Source organism: Lycorma delicatula, chromosome 2 (assembly GCF_047948215.1).
Source record: "Lycorma delicatula isolate Av1 chromosome 2, ASM4794821v1, whole genome shotgun sequence".
Lineage (NCBI taxonomy): Eukaryota > Metazoa > Arthropoda > Insecta > Hemiptera > Fulgoridae > Lycorma > Lycorma delicatula.
In genome coordinates, this window is record NC_134456.1 from 233,884,901 (window position 1) to 233,899,311 (window position 14,411).

At 29.1% G+C, this 14,411-nt stretch overlaps 1 protein-coding gene across 1 annotated transcript in view; it reads right to left on the reverse strand.

The window, feature by feature from the left end:
• The window catches only part of Ziz (dedicator of cytokinesis protein Ziz), a 133,426-nt gene that overhangs the window by 115,135 nt on the left and 3,880 nt on the right, over positions 1 to 14,411 (reverse strand). The window contains exons 2-7 of the mRNA XM_075357388.1: positions 12,616 to 12,732; positions 10,450 to 10,622; positions 8,962 to 9,031; positions 6,782 to 6,909; positions 3,160 to 3,262; positions 2,243 to 2,414 (exon numbers count right to left, since the gene is read on the reverse strand). Of these exons, the coding sequence (XP_075213503.1) occupies positions 2,243 to 2,414; positions 3,160 to 3,262; positions 6,782 to 6,909; positions 8,962 to 9,031; positions 10,450 to 10,622; positions 12,616 to 12,732 (763 nt within the window). The remainder of the gene's footprint in view (positions 1 to 2,242; positions 2,415 to 3,159; positions 3,263 to 6,781; positions 6,910 to 8,961; positions 9,032 to 10,449; positions 10,623 to 12,615; positions 12,733 to 14,411) is intronic.

The following is a 14,411-nucleotide window of genomic DNA, read 5'->3' on the forward strand; positions in this document are numbered from 1 at the left end:
ATGAGGTTTGATAAAAACAAAAAAACAGAAGGAATTTTTTAATTTTCCGTGCTTTAGAAGTTCAATTGTAAACTTTTTTTTGTTGTGTTGGTACATTTGTCCTTATGTATATTTACATTGGTAGCCACATAAGATGCTTAGTTTATTGTTGACTTTCAAAAAGGCTACATGTGTTTTTGCATGGTTGGCAATTTTTAACTTGTGGAAAAAATGGAACCAAGAATTTGCATCCAGTTTGCTTTAAAAGTGGAATAAAGTGCAACATTGCATTGGAAATGTTGAATGTTGTCTTTAGCAGATCTTCTATGAATAAACAAGTGTTTACAAGAGAGCTGTGAAGCTGCTGAAGATGATGAGCTCCCTGGACACCTCAGCACATCACATGACAACATCGAAAAACTGAAGAAACTAATTACGGACAATCACCGAATTACTATCAGAGAAGTTTCTGATGATGATGGCATGTCATTTGGCTCGTACCAAGCAAATTTTTCAGATGTTTTGGACATGAAATGTGTGGCAGCAAAATGTGTTCCAAAATTGTTGAATTTCGACCAAAGGCAGTGCGGAATGAACATTGCTCAGGAGTAGCTGAATGAAGTGAATGACAATTCAGAACTGCTCATAAATCATAACTGGTGAGCCATGAAACATGGGTGTATGGGTATAATGTTGAAACTTAGGTCCAACTGTCCCGGTGGAAATTTCCTAAAGAACTAAAGCCGAAAAAAGCTCAAGCTCTATCAAATGTGAAGGTTCTGATTACTGTGTTCTTCAATTTCAACAGCTTAGTGGATCATGAGTTCTTGCCACCAGGTTGTACAGTCAATAAGGAGTACAATCTGAAGTTCTACACTGTTTGGTCAATCCAAAGATAATGCCCAGATTTGTAGCTAAACAATTATGAAAATTATACCACGATAATGCACCTGCTCACACTTCACTACCTGTTTGTGAATTTTTGGCCAAAAACAACACGTTTCAGCCTATGTATTCACCAGACATGGCCCCTTGTGACTTCTTCCTATTCCCCAAACTGAAAAGAACCATGGAAGGACGATGTTTTGCCAACACTGAAGAGATAAAGACAGAATCACTGAAGCAGCTAAATGCCATACTGAAAATTGCATTCCAGTGGTGTTTTGAAGACTGGAAAAAGCAGCACATCTCTATTATATCTGAAAGGGAGTTCTTTGAAGGTGTCAAAATCAACACTGATGAAAAACAAAGATTTTTTGAAGAAAACTGAAATTTAGTGTATTTTTTTTATCAAACCTTGTATTAGATAAAAAAGTTCAGATAAAACAACATAACTAATTTATTTAGTTAGACATAATAAATACCTTTAAATTCAGTAATGACCACAGGCCTATTAAAGTATATCACTGGCCACTAAGGTAGGTAAAAATCTTTAAACCAAATTGCAAATATATCAATCTTTCTGCAGAGTGAAAATTTGAGTTAAGAGAGTTCAGAGGAAAAATTAATACAAAATCCACAAAATGAAGAATAATTAGTCAAAGAGTGCCATGACATTATCATTGACATACTATCAAACACAGTGAAGATTAAAATTGGAAAAAATCTAAAATAGGAAGCTAACAGAGTATAACATTGATAATCAATAACTCAAATTAAAGTGAAGTATAAAGAATATAATAAAATCCTCTACTTGATGTTTATGGATTTTTAAAAAGCCTTTTATAGTATTGACCACCTCTTTATCTCACAGAATAATTTTAATAATAATGCAAAATGTATCTGGCTCTGTGGAAAAGTATAAAACTTCAACAGTAAAAATCAGAACTGATATAATGGATGAATAATTTCCAGTAAGGAGAGGTACTGAACAAGGAGATCTCCTATTTAACCCAAGTTTAATGCAGTTCTAGATGGTATGTTCAAATGTTCAAAGAAACAGAGAATGATGATCAAGGCACTAAGATCTAGGGCAATAACTGTAACAGGATAAAGGCAGCTGTGACAGAATTGTCAGGCGTCAAAGATAAAAGATATTATAAATAGACCAGAAAAAAAAGTATTTTTAACAATACTGCTTTGCAAGTAAATAAAGTCAAGTGTTTGGGAAGTAGATATCTTTTGGTAATCATTTTTGAAAATAAAAAATTCCTTAAAAACTTATTGGCACAAGTTAAATATTTCCAATTCCTAACAAAAATGTGATAATACACAATTTTGGTAAAATATTTTTTACAAGAAGAAAAATATATCCTCTCTTTACCTCTCTCCAAAGAAGCAGCACGTTTTTCTTCTTGTACTTTGTTCTGTTGAAGAACTTGTTGCAATTTGTTTATCCAGTCTTGTAATTCAGCATCAGAATCAGCAGCAAGACAATATGATTTGTGACCTGCTGTCATGTGTAACTCAAAACAAAACCTCCCACGTTTCATATTCTGTAAAAAAAATTTATTAAATAAAAAGAGGGAAAAATTTAAAGATATACTACTTTCACATCACACGTTTATTATTTTTTCAAATATAATTTTCTTTGTACAAATATACATTTTTTTAATACCATAAAAAATAAATCAGTTAATTAAGAAAAAACATGTTTTCTTTAATAATGATCAATTGAAACAGTATTATTAACATGTTTAATGTACGCTATATACACATCTGGAACACGTACACAAACATCTTAACTAGCAGAAAACAGCCTAAATTTATCTACTTTAACAAATAAATCTGTTTATATAGATTCATATATTATTCATTTACATAAATATATAATATATTTATAAATTGTTATTAATAACTTGTATAATAAATTTATAATTTATATAATTTGGTTATTAGTAAACAGCAACTTAGACTGACTTCTCCTGCCTAAATGTTACAAGACATATAAATTCTACAAAACACACAATCTTACCTTTTCTTTATGAAGAATCTACATATTGTTGCAGTAAGATGCATTAGCGCATACAAAGAATTACTCTAATAAACAGCACACTATTTTAAAAGAAAAGATGGCGATTAAACAGTAAAGTTTAAAAAAGTACTTAAAATGTAAATTTAAATTAACTTTTGTTTAACACAAAAATACATTTAATTGATTAATGCTAAACATAAGACTTTTACCACAAATAAATTATTAAAAAAAAAAAATAAATTATATAAACTGATGTTGTAACTTACTCGCACTACGTCAGTGCAGAAATCCATTACTATTGTTGCTTTTGCTTCACCCTTTTTTTCATCTTTATGTAATTCTAAAATATAAGTTCCATCAACTTCTCGCCTGGAAACATTAACAAATAAGGTATAAAATACTGCACAATAAATCTTTAAATACTCTTAGGGAAGTGCTTGTAAATTGTATCCTACTTTGACATATCTTATAAAAGAGTTATATAACTATAAAACATTAATAAAATGCTAATAAATTTCTGACACTTTTAAGCCATTAGTTCACAGATATATTTCATGCCACCTCCTCTTTAGATTGGCCTTCTATGAATAATTTGGTTCAATGCATGATTTTTCAAAGTTAGGGTAACATACTACTTCAGGATTTGCCTTTTAAACCTGAAGTAAAGCAGATCACAGTTTAGACATCAATTAAATGCTGTCAGTTTTCTTAGCCACCAACCATTGTTTTAACCATATTATAACTTGATGAATTGAAGTTATAATACAATTACATATAAACTATCATTTCATAAACAGAAGATATGGATATCTACAGATTCTAATTAAATAATATTTAAACACATACTACAGAAACTTTTGTATTAACAAAAGACTCACATTCCAAACAAAAATATGGTAATATTTATCATACATTTTAATTGGTTAAGGTAAACGATTTCAGATTAAAATGAATATAAAGAATACAAATCTCAACAGTTACAATTTATGTACATTTTGATAATTATTTATAAAAATGTTATATTATCATTCATGTCATTGAGAGAATTTGCAAACAAATGAGAAGCACATTAAAATTGGAGTGCTACTATATAGAGTAGTATTAGAGAGAAAACCTGATTATAAAGTAATTCCTGAAAGTTCTGAAACATTCCTTTAACAATCAACAACTGTAGATTGTTGCAGTGTGGACAAAATCTGAAAGCTTAGCATGTGCTGTGCTTTGAATACTGTATGACTGGAAACAGAAACTAACCATAATTCTTAGAAAGTAAATTTATAAAAAGTTTTGTGACTCCTTTCTAGAGTGAAGGAACTTCCTTACATTTCTCCTTCAGTTCAACATAATGGTACCTACCCTCTTTAAACCAGATATCTGAATGACAACTACTTAAGAAAAGATCAACAGAAAATAAAAGAAGAATAATAATCACTGAATGAGTGATGAAGTTTTATAATTAAAGTACAAGATTTAAACGTTTTAAATGAGAAACAGACGGGTTAGATGTAGACATTATGATAGAATATTTTTAAAAAACAAACAGTTTTTGTGAGATTGCAAGGTAATTAATATAAAATCAGATGATCCAGAATTAATAATGAATTAGTTAGGGCAAAATATGGCAAAAAAATTTCTCAGAGAAAGAATCATTTTACTCAGCATAGATACAAACAAAAACCAACTAGACGTATATTTAAAAGTCAACTTTTGAGAAAAAGATAAGATAACTATAAATGAAGAAAATAAATGCAATAAATATGGAGAAATAGATAATAGTCAAAATTTCAAAATAGTGTAACCTCGCTATAACGTGGTTATCGGGGGACTTACGTGACACCTGCGATATAGGAAACCGCGTTATTTCAAGAACTAAATTTTAAATCACAAAAAGGAGCAATTAAAAAATCAAGCAATAATGGTTTAACAGAAAAATCCAATACAGTATAATGTGCACTTAAACAGAAACAAGTTAGGTGTGGAAGATACAATATTTTTTCTTTGAATTAAATTATTTTTTAAAATAAGAAGTTATTGTTTTTTGTTTTGCGGTTGTATGTTTCTTCTTTATAATATATAACTTTACACTTTGTAAATGCAATAAATGATGATCATCACTATCATTTATTGCTCCATCCATGTTGTTACACTATTTATATTTTCCAGAATGTCTTTTATTGAGGGTGTAGACCTCTTCACCATCCCCTTCTCCAACAAATTATCATTAGGTTGTAGAACGGAGTTTACAATTTCTTTATCGGTCATGTAATGAGTAACAGGTATTTGGTTGTCTTCTTGAACGCACTCATTGAGATCACTTACAGACAATTCTTACCCGGATGAATTTGACAATTCCAGTACGTGTTCGTCAATAAAAATATGAAAATTTCCTGTTTCAATGTCTTCTGTATTGCTCTGTGACTATACCAACCAACAATTTTTAATTGTAACAGAATTTACATTACTCCATGCTGTTCCAGTGCTGTATACAACACTTTTTAATGACACAGTTTTAACAAATTCTGTTAATTGTAATTCTGAGTTAACGATAGCGGTCAGTAGCTATCATCAGTAATAAAATTTAAATGCCCGAATAACTCCTAGGTCTAAAGGTTGGATCAAAGATGTGGTGTTCTTGGGTAAAAACATAGTGATTATTTTCCCATCTTTAGATTTCAGCAAGTCAGTAGGCAGATGAGCAGGGCAATTGTTAAGAAGTAATAAATCTTTTTCTTCTAATTTTCAAACTCGTAAATAATTTTTAACACAAGGCACAAATTCATCGTTAAACCACGTTAAAAAAATATTACAAATCATCAAAGCATTTTTACTATTTTTAAAAATAACTGGTAATGAATTTTGCAATCAAGTCCGACTTGATTTATTAATTCGGTAGATGTTTCATCTACCGAATTAATAAAAGAATGCAATCTATCTTCTTCTTTTACCCAACCATGTATAGTATCTTCAGGCACACCAAATTCCCGGGATAAACTGGCTTTTGAACGACCTGCTTTAACCTTTTCAATAATTTCTAATTTTTTCTTTACAAAATACGTTTTTCGTTTAGACAACATGTTAGGCAAATACAAACAAAAACACTACAAAATCTAATAAATTAACCAACATAATAAAACTTACGATACTGATAAACACAACTAAAGCAGCTCAGAATAAATCACAATACATAATAACATTCATATACCATATACTGTGCCTTGTACAGGCAGCACATTGATGGTCTTATCGCTGTTACAGGAAATGAGTCATGTGCAGTATATCATATGAATTTCTCTTATTACTGTATAGAAAAATAGTTTAGTTTTATTGAATCATGTTTTTGGGAAATCCAAGGCTTTAAAATTGGTCGTGACAAATTGATAGATGTTATATTAGAAGCATATTGTTGACAATTTCAAAGGATTTATAGTTGGTTTTATCCAGATATCAAATACAGTGGTAGGGTAACTGGCATTTTTTCTTTTTTTTTTTAGATATTCAGATTTTTTTGGGGGACAGGTTATAATCTGTGTATAGCAGGGCTGTACTGTACTGTAATTTTTTGAGTTTGATATAATTTTGTTAAATGAAGTTTTATACGATTTTGAAGTAAAGGTAAAGATATTAATATAAAATAATGAATTTAGTTCTGTATAATATTATCAATTATAGTTGTTTTAACATGCAATAATAAAAGCTGTACACTACTCTCTATGAGTAAATATAAAAATTAATTTTTTACAATAAAATTATTTTTCATTCATTATTATTTTTCATTATTTAATTATTTTTCATACTCAGCTCGTTTTAAATAATACAATTCTCTCTACATTTATACAATTAATGTGGAAAGCTAATAAATATCATATTTATCAAATAATATAAAATTACCTGAGATAACAATAACGCCTTTTAAATGACTTAGAACCAATATTGACAAACATTCTATCACTGCCTACTTCTGGACCTTTCAGTAAATAACCCTGTTTAGTAATACCATCGATCTTTCCTGTAACTTCCTAAAAAGAACAATTAATATAGTTAAACAGTAAAAACATCTTAAACAGTAAAAAAAATCCTAAAATCTTAATGGTCATTTCAAAAACAACGTGCATGAACATACCACTGGTAATAATGAATTATTACAGTTTTTATTTATTGCTATTTAATGTACAATATTTTATAAAAAAAAAGTTTATGGAAATTTCATTTACTTGAAAAAGTATAACTTTATATTGTCTCCATCAGAAAAGGTACATTTACACTACAGTTTCTACAGTCTTAAAAACACTTTCCAGCATAGCTTTCAGTTTGCTTAGTAATTTTTGTTTAATGTCTTCAATGGTTGCAAGATACTGCCTTTTCATGAAGAGACAAGTTTCTTCATTCTCAGGAAGAGAAAAGAAACATGAGGCCTTGTCTAGTGAACAGATGGTGAGGATACTCAGTGTTATTTTGGGCCAAAACTTCCTGAACAAATAATGAATAATGGAACTTTTTCTTCTTTGGAGATAATAGGTTTTCGACTGAATGTCTTCCAACTTTCTCACCCCTAAATATATTTTCATTTTCTTTGTTTTTTCATTATTCCTAATTTTTTTCTAATACCTTAAAAAAAAATTAAGTGCCCAAATAGCTTTCTTTACAAATTAGACATCTCATGGTAAATATCTGTAAGGTTCCAGAGAGATGATTGGGGTTTGTTCTAATTTGAAACTACCCATGATATATTGCCAGTTTTGTTAGGAATAATGTTGGCACATTACGGGCTTCATTTATCATTATTTCACACTTTCTGGACAATACAGATTTTAGTTAAAATTTAACAATTTTTGCATTTATCTTTTGCTGAGAACAGTGCTCTTATGATTCATACAACATACTGATCTAATCAGTAAATTTTCTAATAATGATTCGGTGGTAAGAATGATTTATTTCCTCAACTTCTGCCAGTTAATTTCATTATCTTTTAACTAATTCCAGAGAATCTTGGAAGTATTTGTTTCATATCTTAATTACTAGTTCCTTAATCTGAAACTAGCAATTAAACAAAACCTTTAGCGACAATTTCACCAAAACAATTATTTATATTTTTACATTGAGTTTTATCTAACTTCTCTAATCATCTATTGTAAAGTATTAAAAAGTCACTAAACATAATAAGATATAACCAACTCAACTTAAGTAAATAGTTCACCAAGCACAGTTATACTAATGCCACAATAAAACATTTTTCATGTAAACATATTTAGCAAGGGGAATTAAAAAATTGGATTAACTTCCTTAAATATAAAATCATTTGAAACTTTTAATAACCAGTTTTAATAAATTAAGATCATCGATTGAATTTGTCATAAGATGGCTGTGAGTAATATTTTTACTATAAAAGTAGTATTTATCATTGTTGAAATTTTCTAGAAATTAAAATCATATGATTATTATGCATATGACCAAACTTGTCTCATAATTATAGAAGTGCAGAATATTACAATGCTTAGAATCAAGCCATTGCAAACCTAAAATGCTGAAAATACATTTGAAGTAGAAAAAACTGTATTTGAATGATTATTTTTCAGTTATTTAAAAAATAAAAAAAAACATCAATTTAACTTAACAAACCATTAAAAAAGGTGTAAACTTTTTTAACCATTAAAAAACATTATACTATTAACTTTTGTAATGGTTCTGTTAGCAGTAACTTAATATGTTCACCTTTGTATACAATTAGGCATTATAACATGTATTAACAGATAATGTTTTAAAATGGTTAAGTCAATAACAGTAGTTATTCCGTTAACTTTGAGATATCATCTCAAAGTACAATTACTTTAGTGTGATTTAGATTTAGTCATCAATTGGAAATGATTTACTAAGCATGGCTGCACAGACAAAGACATTCTATTATACAATAGAACCATTAGGTGATAAGTAATGCAGTTTAACATCTTACCAGGAATCGTAACTAATAATAAGGTGATAATAAATGAAATAACAAGATACATGTTATGAGAACAAAACAATTATATAAATATTACAATTTGTACACAATAAATAAAATGTCAGTAACTTACTTCATCAAGTTGATCTGCATCAGTGTCAACTTCATACACTTCATCTTTAAGTTCATCCGATTTCAGAATTCTTTAAAAAAATTGAAATTAATGTTAATGTAATTTCACACTATACTGTAAACATGCACAAATACAAACCAAGCTCATAAGCATAATAATATCATCAGAAGTAACAAAATATCTATAATTTTTTTTAAAAATAAATAATAATACAGAAAAATCAGCTAATCTACAAAATACAATAAAAGTTCTCAGGTTAGTCCTACAAAAATTGTAGAGTATAACAAAGTCATGTACACAGAAATGGCTAGCAGGGACAATCATTAATGAATAAATCAAGATCTACATTATGAATGTTTTAATATCTTCAAATTACTTATTAAGTATTATTAAGAAATAATTTAAAAATTATTACACTGGCTTTCACTGGAAATGTCTGTAATTGATTTTAGAAATTTTTAGAAAAGGTCTTAATCTTAATTTATGCACTCATGCAAATATATAATATACATTTTGATGTTAAATAATTAAAATTAATTAATAATAATTTTCTAAAAAATGGATGTATCATAATAAAATTAATAGGTGCTTATTTGTAATCATAATTGAATACTATAACTACCCAAATATTCCTAAATTTTATTAAACTTGAATTTTTTTTTAAATTTAATATTGAAATTAGAACGAGAAAAGATATATACATATTTTAATTTTTTTATGAGATTATGGGCACTGAAGCTTTGGTCATTTAGTCCAATGGAATTTTGTAATGTATGAAAGATGCCATGCCTGACCGGGATTTGAATCCAGAACCAACAGATGAAAGTCCAAGTTGCTACCACTCTGCCATGGAGATTGACGGAGAAAAATATTTTTCAATCAGTTGCACAGAAATGCATAATAAAAAGTAAATTTTATACTGGCGGCACAATGCATATACCACATCAGTTACATTCAAGCAATAAATGAGCTAAATTAATCAGCTAGGGTAATGTTGAAAAACCCACAGGGTCGGTCTAGTGGTGATCTTGTCATCGCAAATCAGTTGATTTTGAAGTCGAGAGTTCTAAGGTTCCAGGCAGTTACTTTTATATGGATTTGAATACTACATTTTGGATACTGGTGTTCCTTGGTGGTTGTGTTTCAATTAACCACACATCTCAGGAATGGTCGACCTGAGACAGTACAAGACTACACTTCATTTACATTCATACTTATCACCCTCTAAAGTGATACCTTACAGTGGATCCTGAGGTTAAATAGAAAAAGAAAAGGGCCGTGTTGAGAGTAGATATAAAAAAAATCACACCATGAAACATTTCCTGAAAATAAAATGTCTGCTATTTTCTTTAAATATTAACAATTCTGCATAATCCACAGCTATTAGAGCTGAATAAATATTGATATGATAAAATTACTGGAAATATTTTTTGTATAAGTATACTAAGTTAAAACAAAATATTTATATACTACTAACTACGAACTCACTTTGGTAATTCTAGGTAGGTGCCAGAATAAGCACTGTATTTATAATGTATAAGAGTCCAGTTTGATGTATAACTCTTGATGCACTCTTTTGTAAATAAACTACAATCCTTTGTGTCCGTATTAGGAGGTATGCTAGGTGCAACTGTTCTAAAACGCCTGGGAAGAACCACTTGCTAAATGAAAAAATAATCTTTTAAATAATAATACACAAATTTGTAAATACAAGTACAAGAAAATCTTTTTTGCAATAGCTTTTTAAATAATAATCTGAGAAACAAAAAATTTCTTTAACTACTAATACACAACTTTGGGGTGTTTATATTAATCATACCTTCTGAAAAATGACTAGTATTTTTTATCTTATTTTTCTGTTTCATACTTCCTAATGTAAAACTACCAAAACTGATTATAATTATTATAAATGAAATAAATGCTTTTGGTAGTTTATAAAAAGTAATCTTTCATGTAAAGAAACAATTACTACTATTCCAGGAATGTATAAAATGGTATATTACAGGGAAATGTAAAAAAAAGGTATATTTGGTGTTGCTGATGTCACTTAAGCAGTCTAGCAAGATGGGTGTTAGGCTCATGGAGAAGACTTTTCATGTGCTAGAATTTGTAGAGAAATTTTCTCAATACCATACATTGGCATTTCAAAACAAAATATGGTAATCCAAGATGACAATCCACTTGTAACTTCAATAAACAATCTTGAAACATGCGGTGTTTTCATAAAGGGAAAAGTTCTAGAACACAGGCTATATCATAAAAACAAATTGATCATATTCATGTTGTTTACCAAAGCATTCTTGATAAACAAATTACATGAGTAAGTGCGCAAGTTGAAATGCTCAAATTTCACAACTGACTATGAAGAATTTTCCAGTAACAGTTAAAAGTGAGCCTATATGAAAGGGAAAAGTTTAAGCAACACAATAAAATCCTATATAATACTTAAATGTGTGGATATGCAGGAACACATTAAGTTTGAAGATGGTTTTCTTCTATGTAATTTTCAGTGATTAGTGTACCTTTCATTTAAGTAGAAAAATCAACACAACATAACATAAGTAAGTAAAATCACTTTCATAACGAAAGTAGAAAAATCAGACATAACATACAAATATGGAGAGCAGACAACCCTAGTGAAATGACACATATACAAGATTAAAAGAGAATATGTGTTGTTTTAAATTTCATATCTCCTTTGTGTATAGTGTTTTTTCTTCATGAACAAACAATAAATATAGAAGTTTATTGCAACATGCTGTACAAGTAGCTAGCTAATGCCAAACTCCAAGAAGATAGTAGGAACTTCATCCTTTTATAAGATGGAACTCTGTCTCACTTGCATATACAGGTTTAAAATTACCTGAGCAAGTACCTTCTGAGATGTTGGACTAGCCATTTAACAGATGAAAACACAAACAGATACTAAACTGTTGGCCTCCAAGAAGTTCAAATTTATCATTTTGTGAGGTTTTAGAAAAAAAAAAAAACATATATTTGTCATTCCATTTCCTGTAAATGAAGATGACCTGAAACAATATACCACATACTAGCTGTTGTTAGTATTAAGTGGGATGTTCTGCAATGTGTTTGGGATTTATTAGACTACCATATTGAAGTCTTTTGTTTGACTCGTGTGTTAGAACATCTGTAAATTTGCAGATATAATCTAGCAAAGAGATTTCAGAAAATCCCTGTTAAATCATACCAGTAACTTGTCTCTGTATATACACATTTAATATTTTTAGCGGCTGTAAAAGTAACAATACTATTAAAGAAAAAAAACTCAATACCTAGATGTCTACACAGCAAGATAGAGAAAACTTTAGCGCTGAAATAAACTAATATAAAATTAAATAATTGGCTTAATTTACCATAAATACTGGTAAAATAAAATCAGTCACCAATTTTATATTTCTGACTAACATTGTAAACATACATCACTGTCATTTTAACATTTAAAGTAGTTTTATTAAATCCTTTACTAACAAAATGCTATGATGAAGCAGAGATCTCTACAAAAGCAATAGTAGTAAACACACAAAAAAAAAAAAAACAAATGCTATAATTTCAAAATTTTATATATAATAATATTCTGTGCTAAGATGCAATTTGCTAAATTAATTAAATAACATTTAATTACATATTACTTACAGAAACATCATCAGATGGATAAAGCAACAGCTCTCTTTGTGGATCATTTTGCAGCAGAGTTTTATTTTTTAGTATGTAATTCTCATAATCCAGTGGTTCAACATGATGTGGTTTATACTTTAACATGGATACAAAAAGAGATATATTAATTAAACACACAAGATAAAAACATACATCTAAAAATGTTTCGCAAATAAATAATAATTCATATAAGCAAAGGAAATAATCTCAAAGCAAAAAATAAAAATTTATTTTTATTAAAAATAATGATAGGAATAATAAAAATTATTCCTCAAAAATATAACCTTTGTCCAAACATGAGTTCTTCACCTGCTTTGCTGAAATATAAATGAAATATTATGGCCAAAATGAAATAAAAAGAGTATAGTTTATACAGTAGCTACTGACTCTAAATAACTTGAGTGGGGAATCCCATGAATTGGAACTGGTAAAATTTGAAACATAACTAGCACCACTAAATGAGTGGTACAACTAATAGGACTAAATAAAATAAAATGGCACATACAGTGTAAGTGTGGGGATAAACCTGAGTAAAATAAATATCCCTACCATCATGATTATAGTGGCGCAAGCGTACAATGGTTTTATTTAATTCCCAGCATCTCAAGCTGCGGTGTTGGAGTATGCTTCAATATTGAACACTTCTACTTAGACTAGACTTCTACACTCTTAGTGATGTGATACTTTCATTAGTATACTACCACCCTTTATAATTTATATTAGTAATTTGGGTTTATATTTTACTAATATGGAGTAAAAACATTTTAACTACATTTTTAAAAATTACATTTAGTTTTTATTACATTTTAAAGAAAACATTTTGTATATCCTAATTATAGAAATTATTAATAACATTACTAAATTTTTGTTAAATGGTAGGTTAAAAACAAAACAACTAGCCCCCTAATTAAAGTTACAGATTGAATTATAGAAAGTGGCATTTTAAAAAGCAGATAATAAGAATTAAAAGGAGGAAATGGGTATTAATCAAAAGATTAACATTTTTGTTAAACAGCCTACAAAAAATTACCAAAGTAAAGCACTATGATCAATTAACTACAATGTTAAAAAAAAAAAAAAATTAATGTAAAAGTGAAAGAATTATGTCTAATTAATAAACTATGATTCTACTAAATGGATCCTTCCTTGTTTGGAATACTTTATTTTCTCCACAAACAGGTGATAACCAATTACAGGTAATGCTTGATGAATGTTTGTCATGAACTAAAAATTCCAGTCTGGCTGGGATGCATGCATAAACGAAGACCCAGTATAAACCGTGGTAACCGGCAGTGTGAGGCCCTTAAGCGTTATAAAGTACACCATACAAATTGTTGTAAGGGGTTTATTAAGAGTGTAGCAATGTCAGTGCAGTCTGTAGACGAAGGAGAAATGAACTTGGGTCACATAACAATAACAACTTGTGAATGGGAGGGTGAGCAGTTCTTGAATCGAATAACTGCTATTGCTGAAACATGGATATGTGATTTTGAAACTGACATCACAAAGCAGTATTTGTAGGAGTCTACAATCTAAGAGGCCAAAGAAATGATGTCGTGTATCACCAAAAGTGAAGCAAATGATGATTTACGCTTAAGATGAGTGTGTTATTGTAATTGGCAGAATGCCAAGTTGTGTTAGTTTGACTGCTGCTTACTACAGAGACTTCATTCAAAAGATTTTTGGGCCGAAAGTTCAAAAATTGCATCTAGAAAAAAAATCGACAGTGGCATGTCAATTTTATGTGACAATGCCCACATATCGCAAGTTCTGTC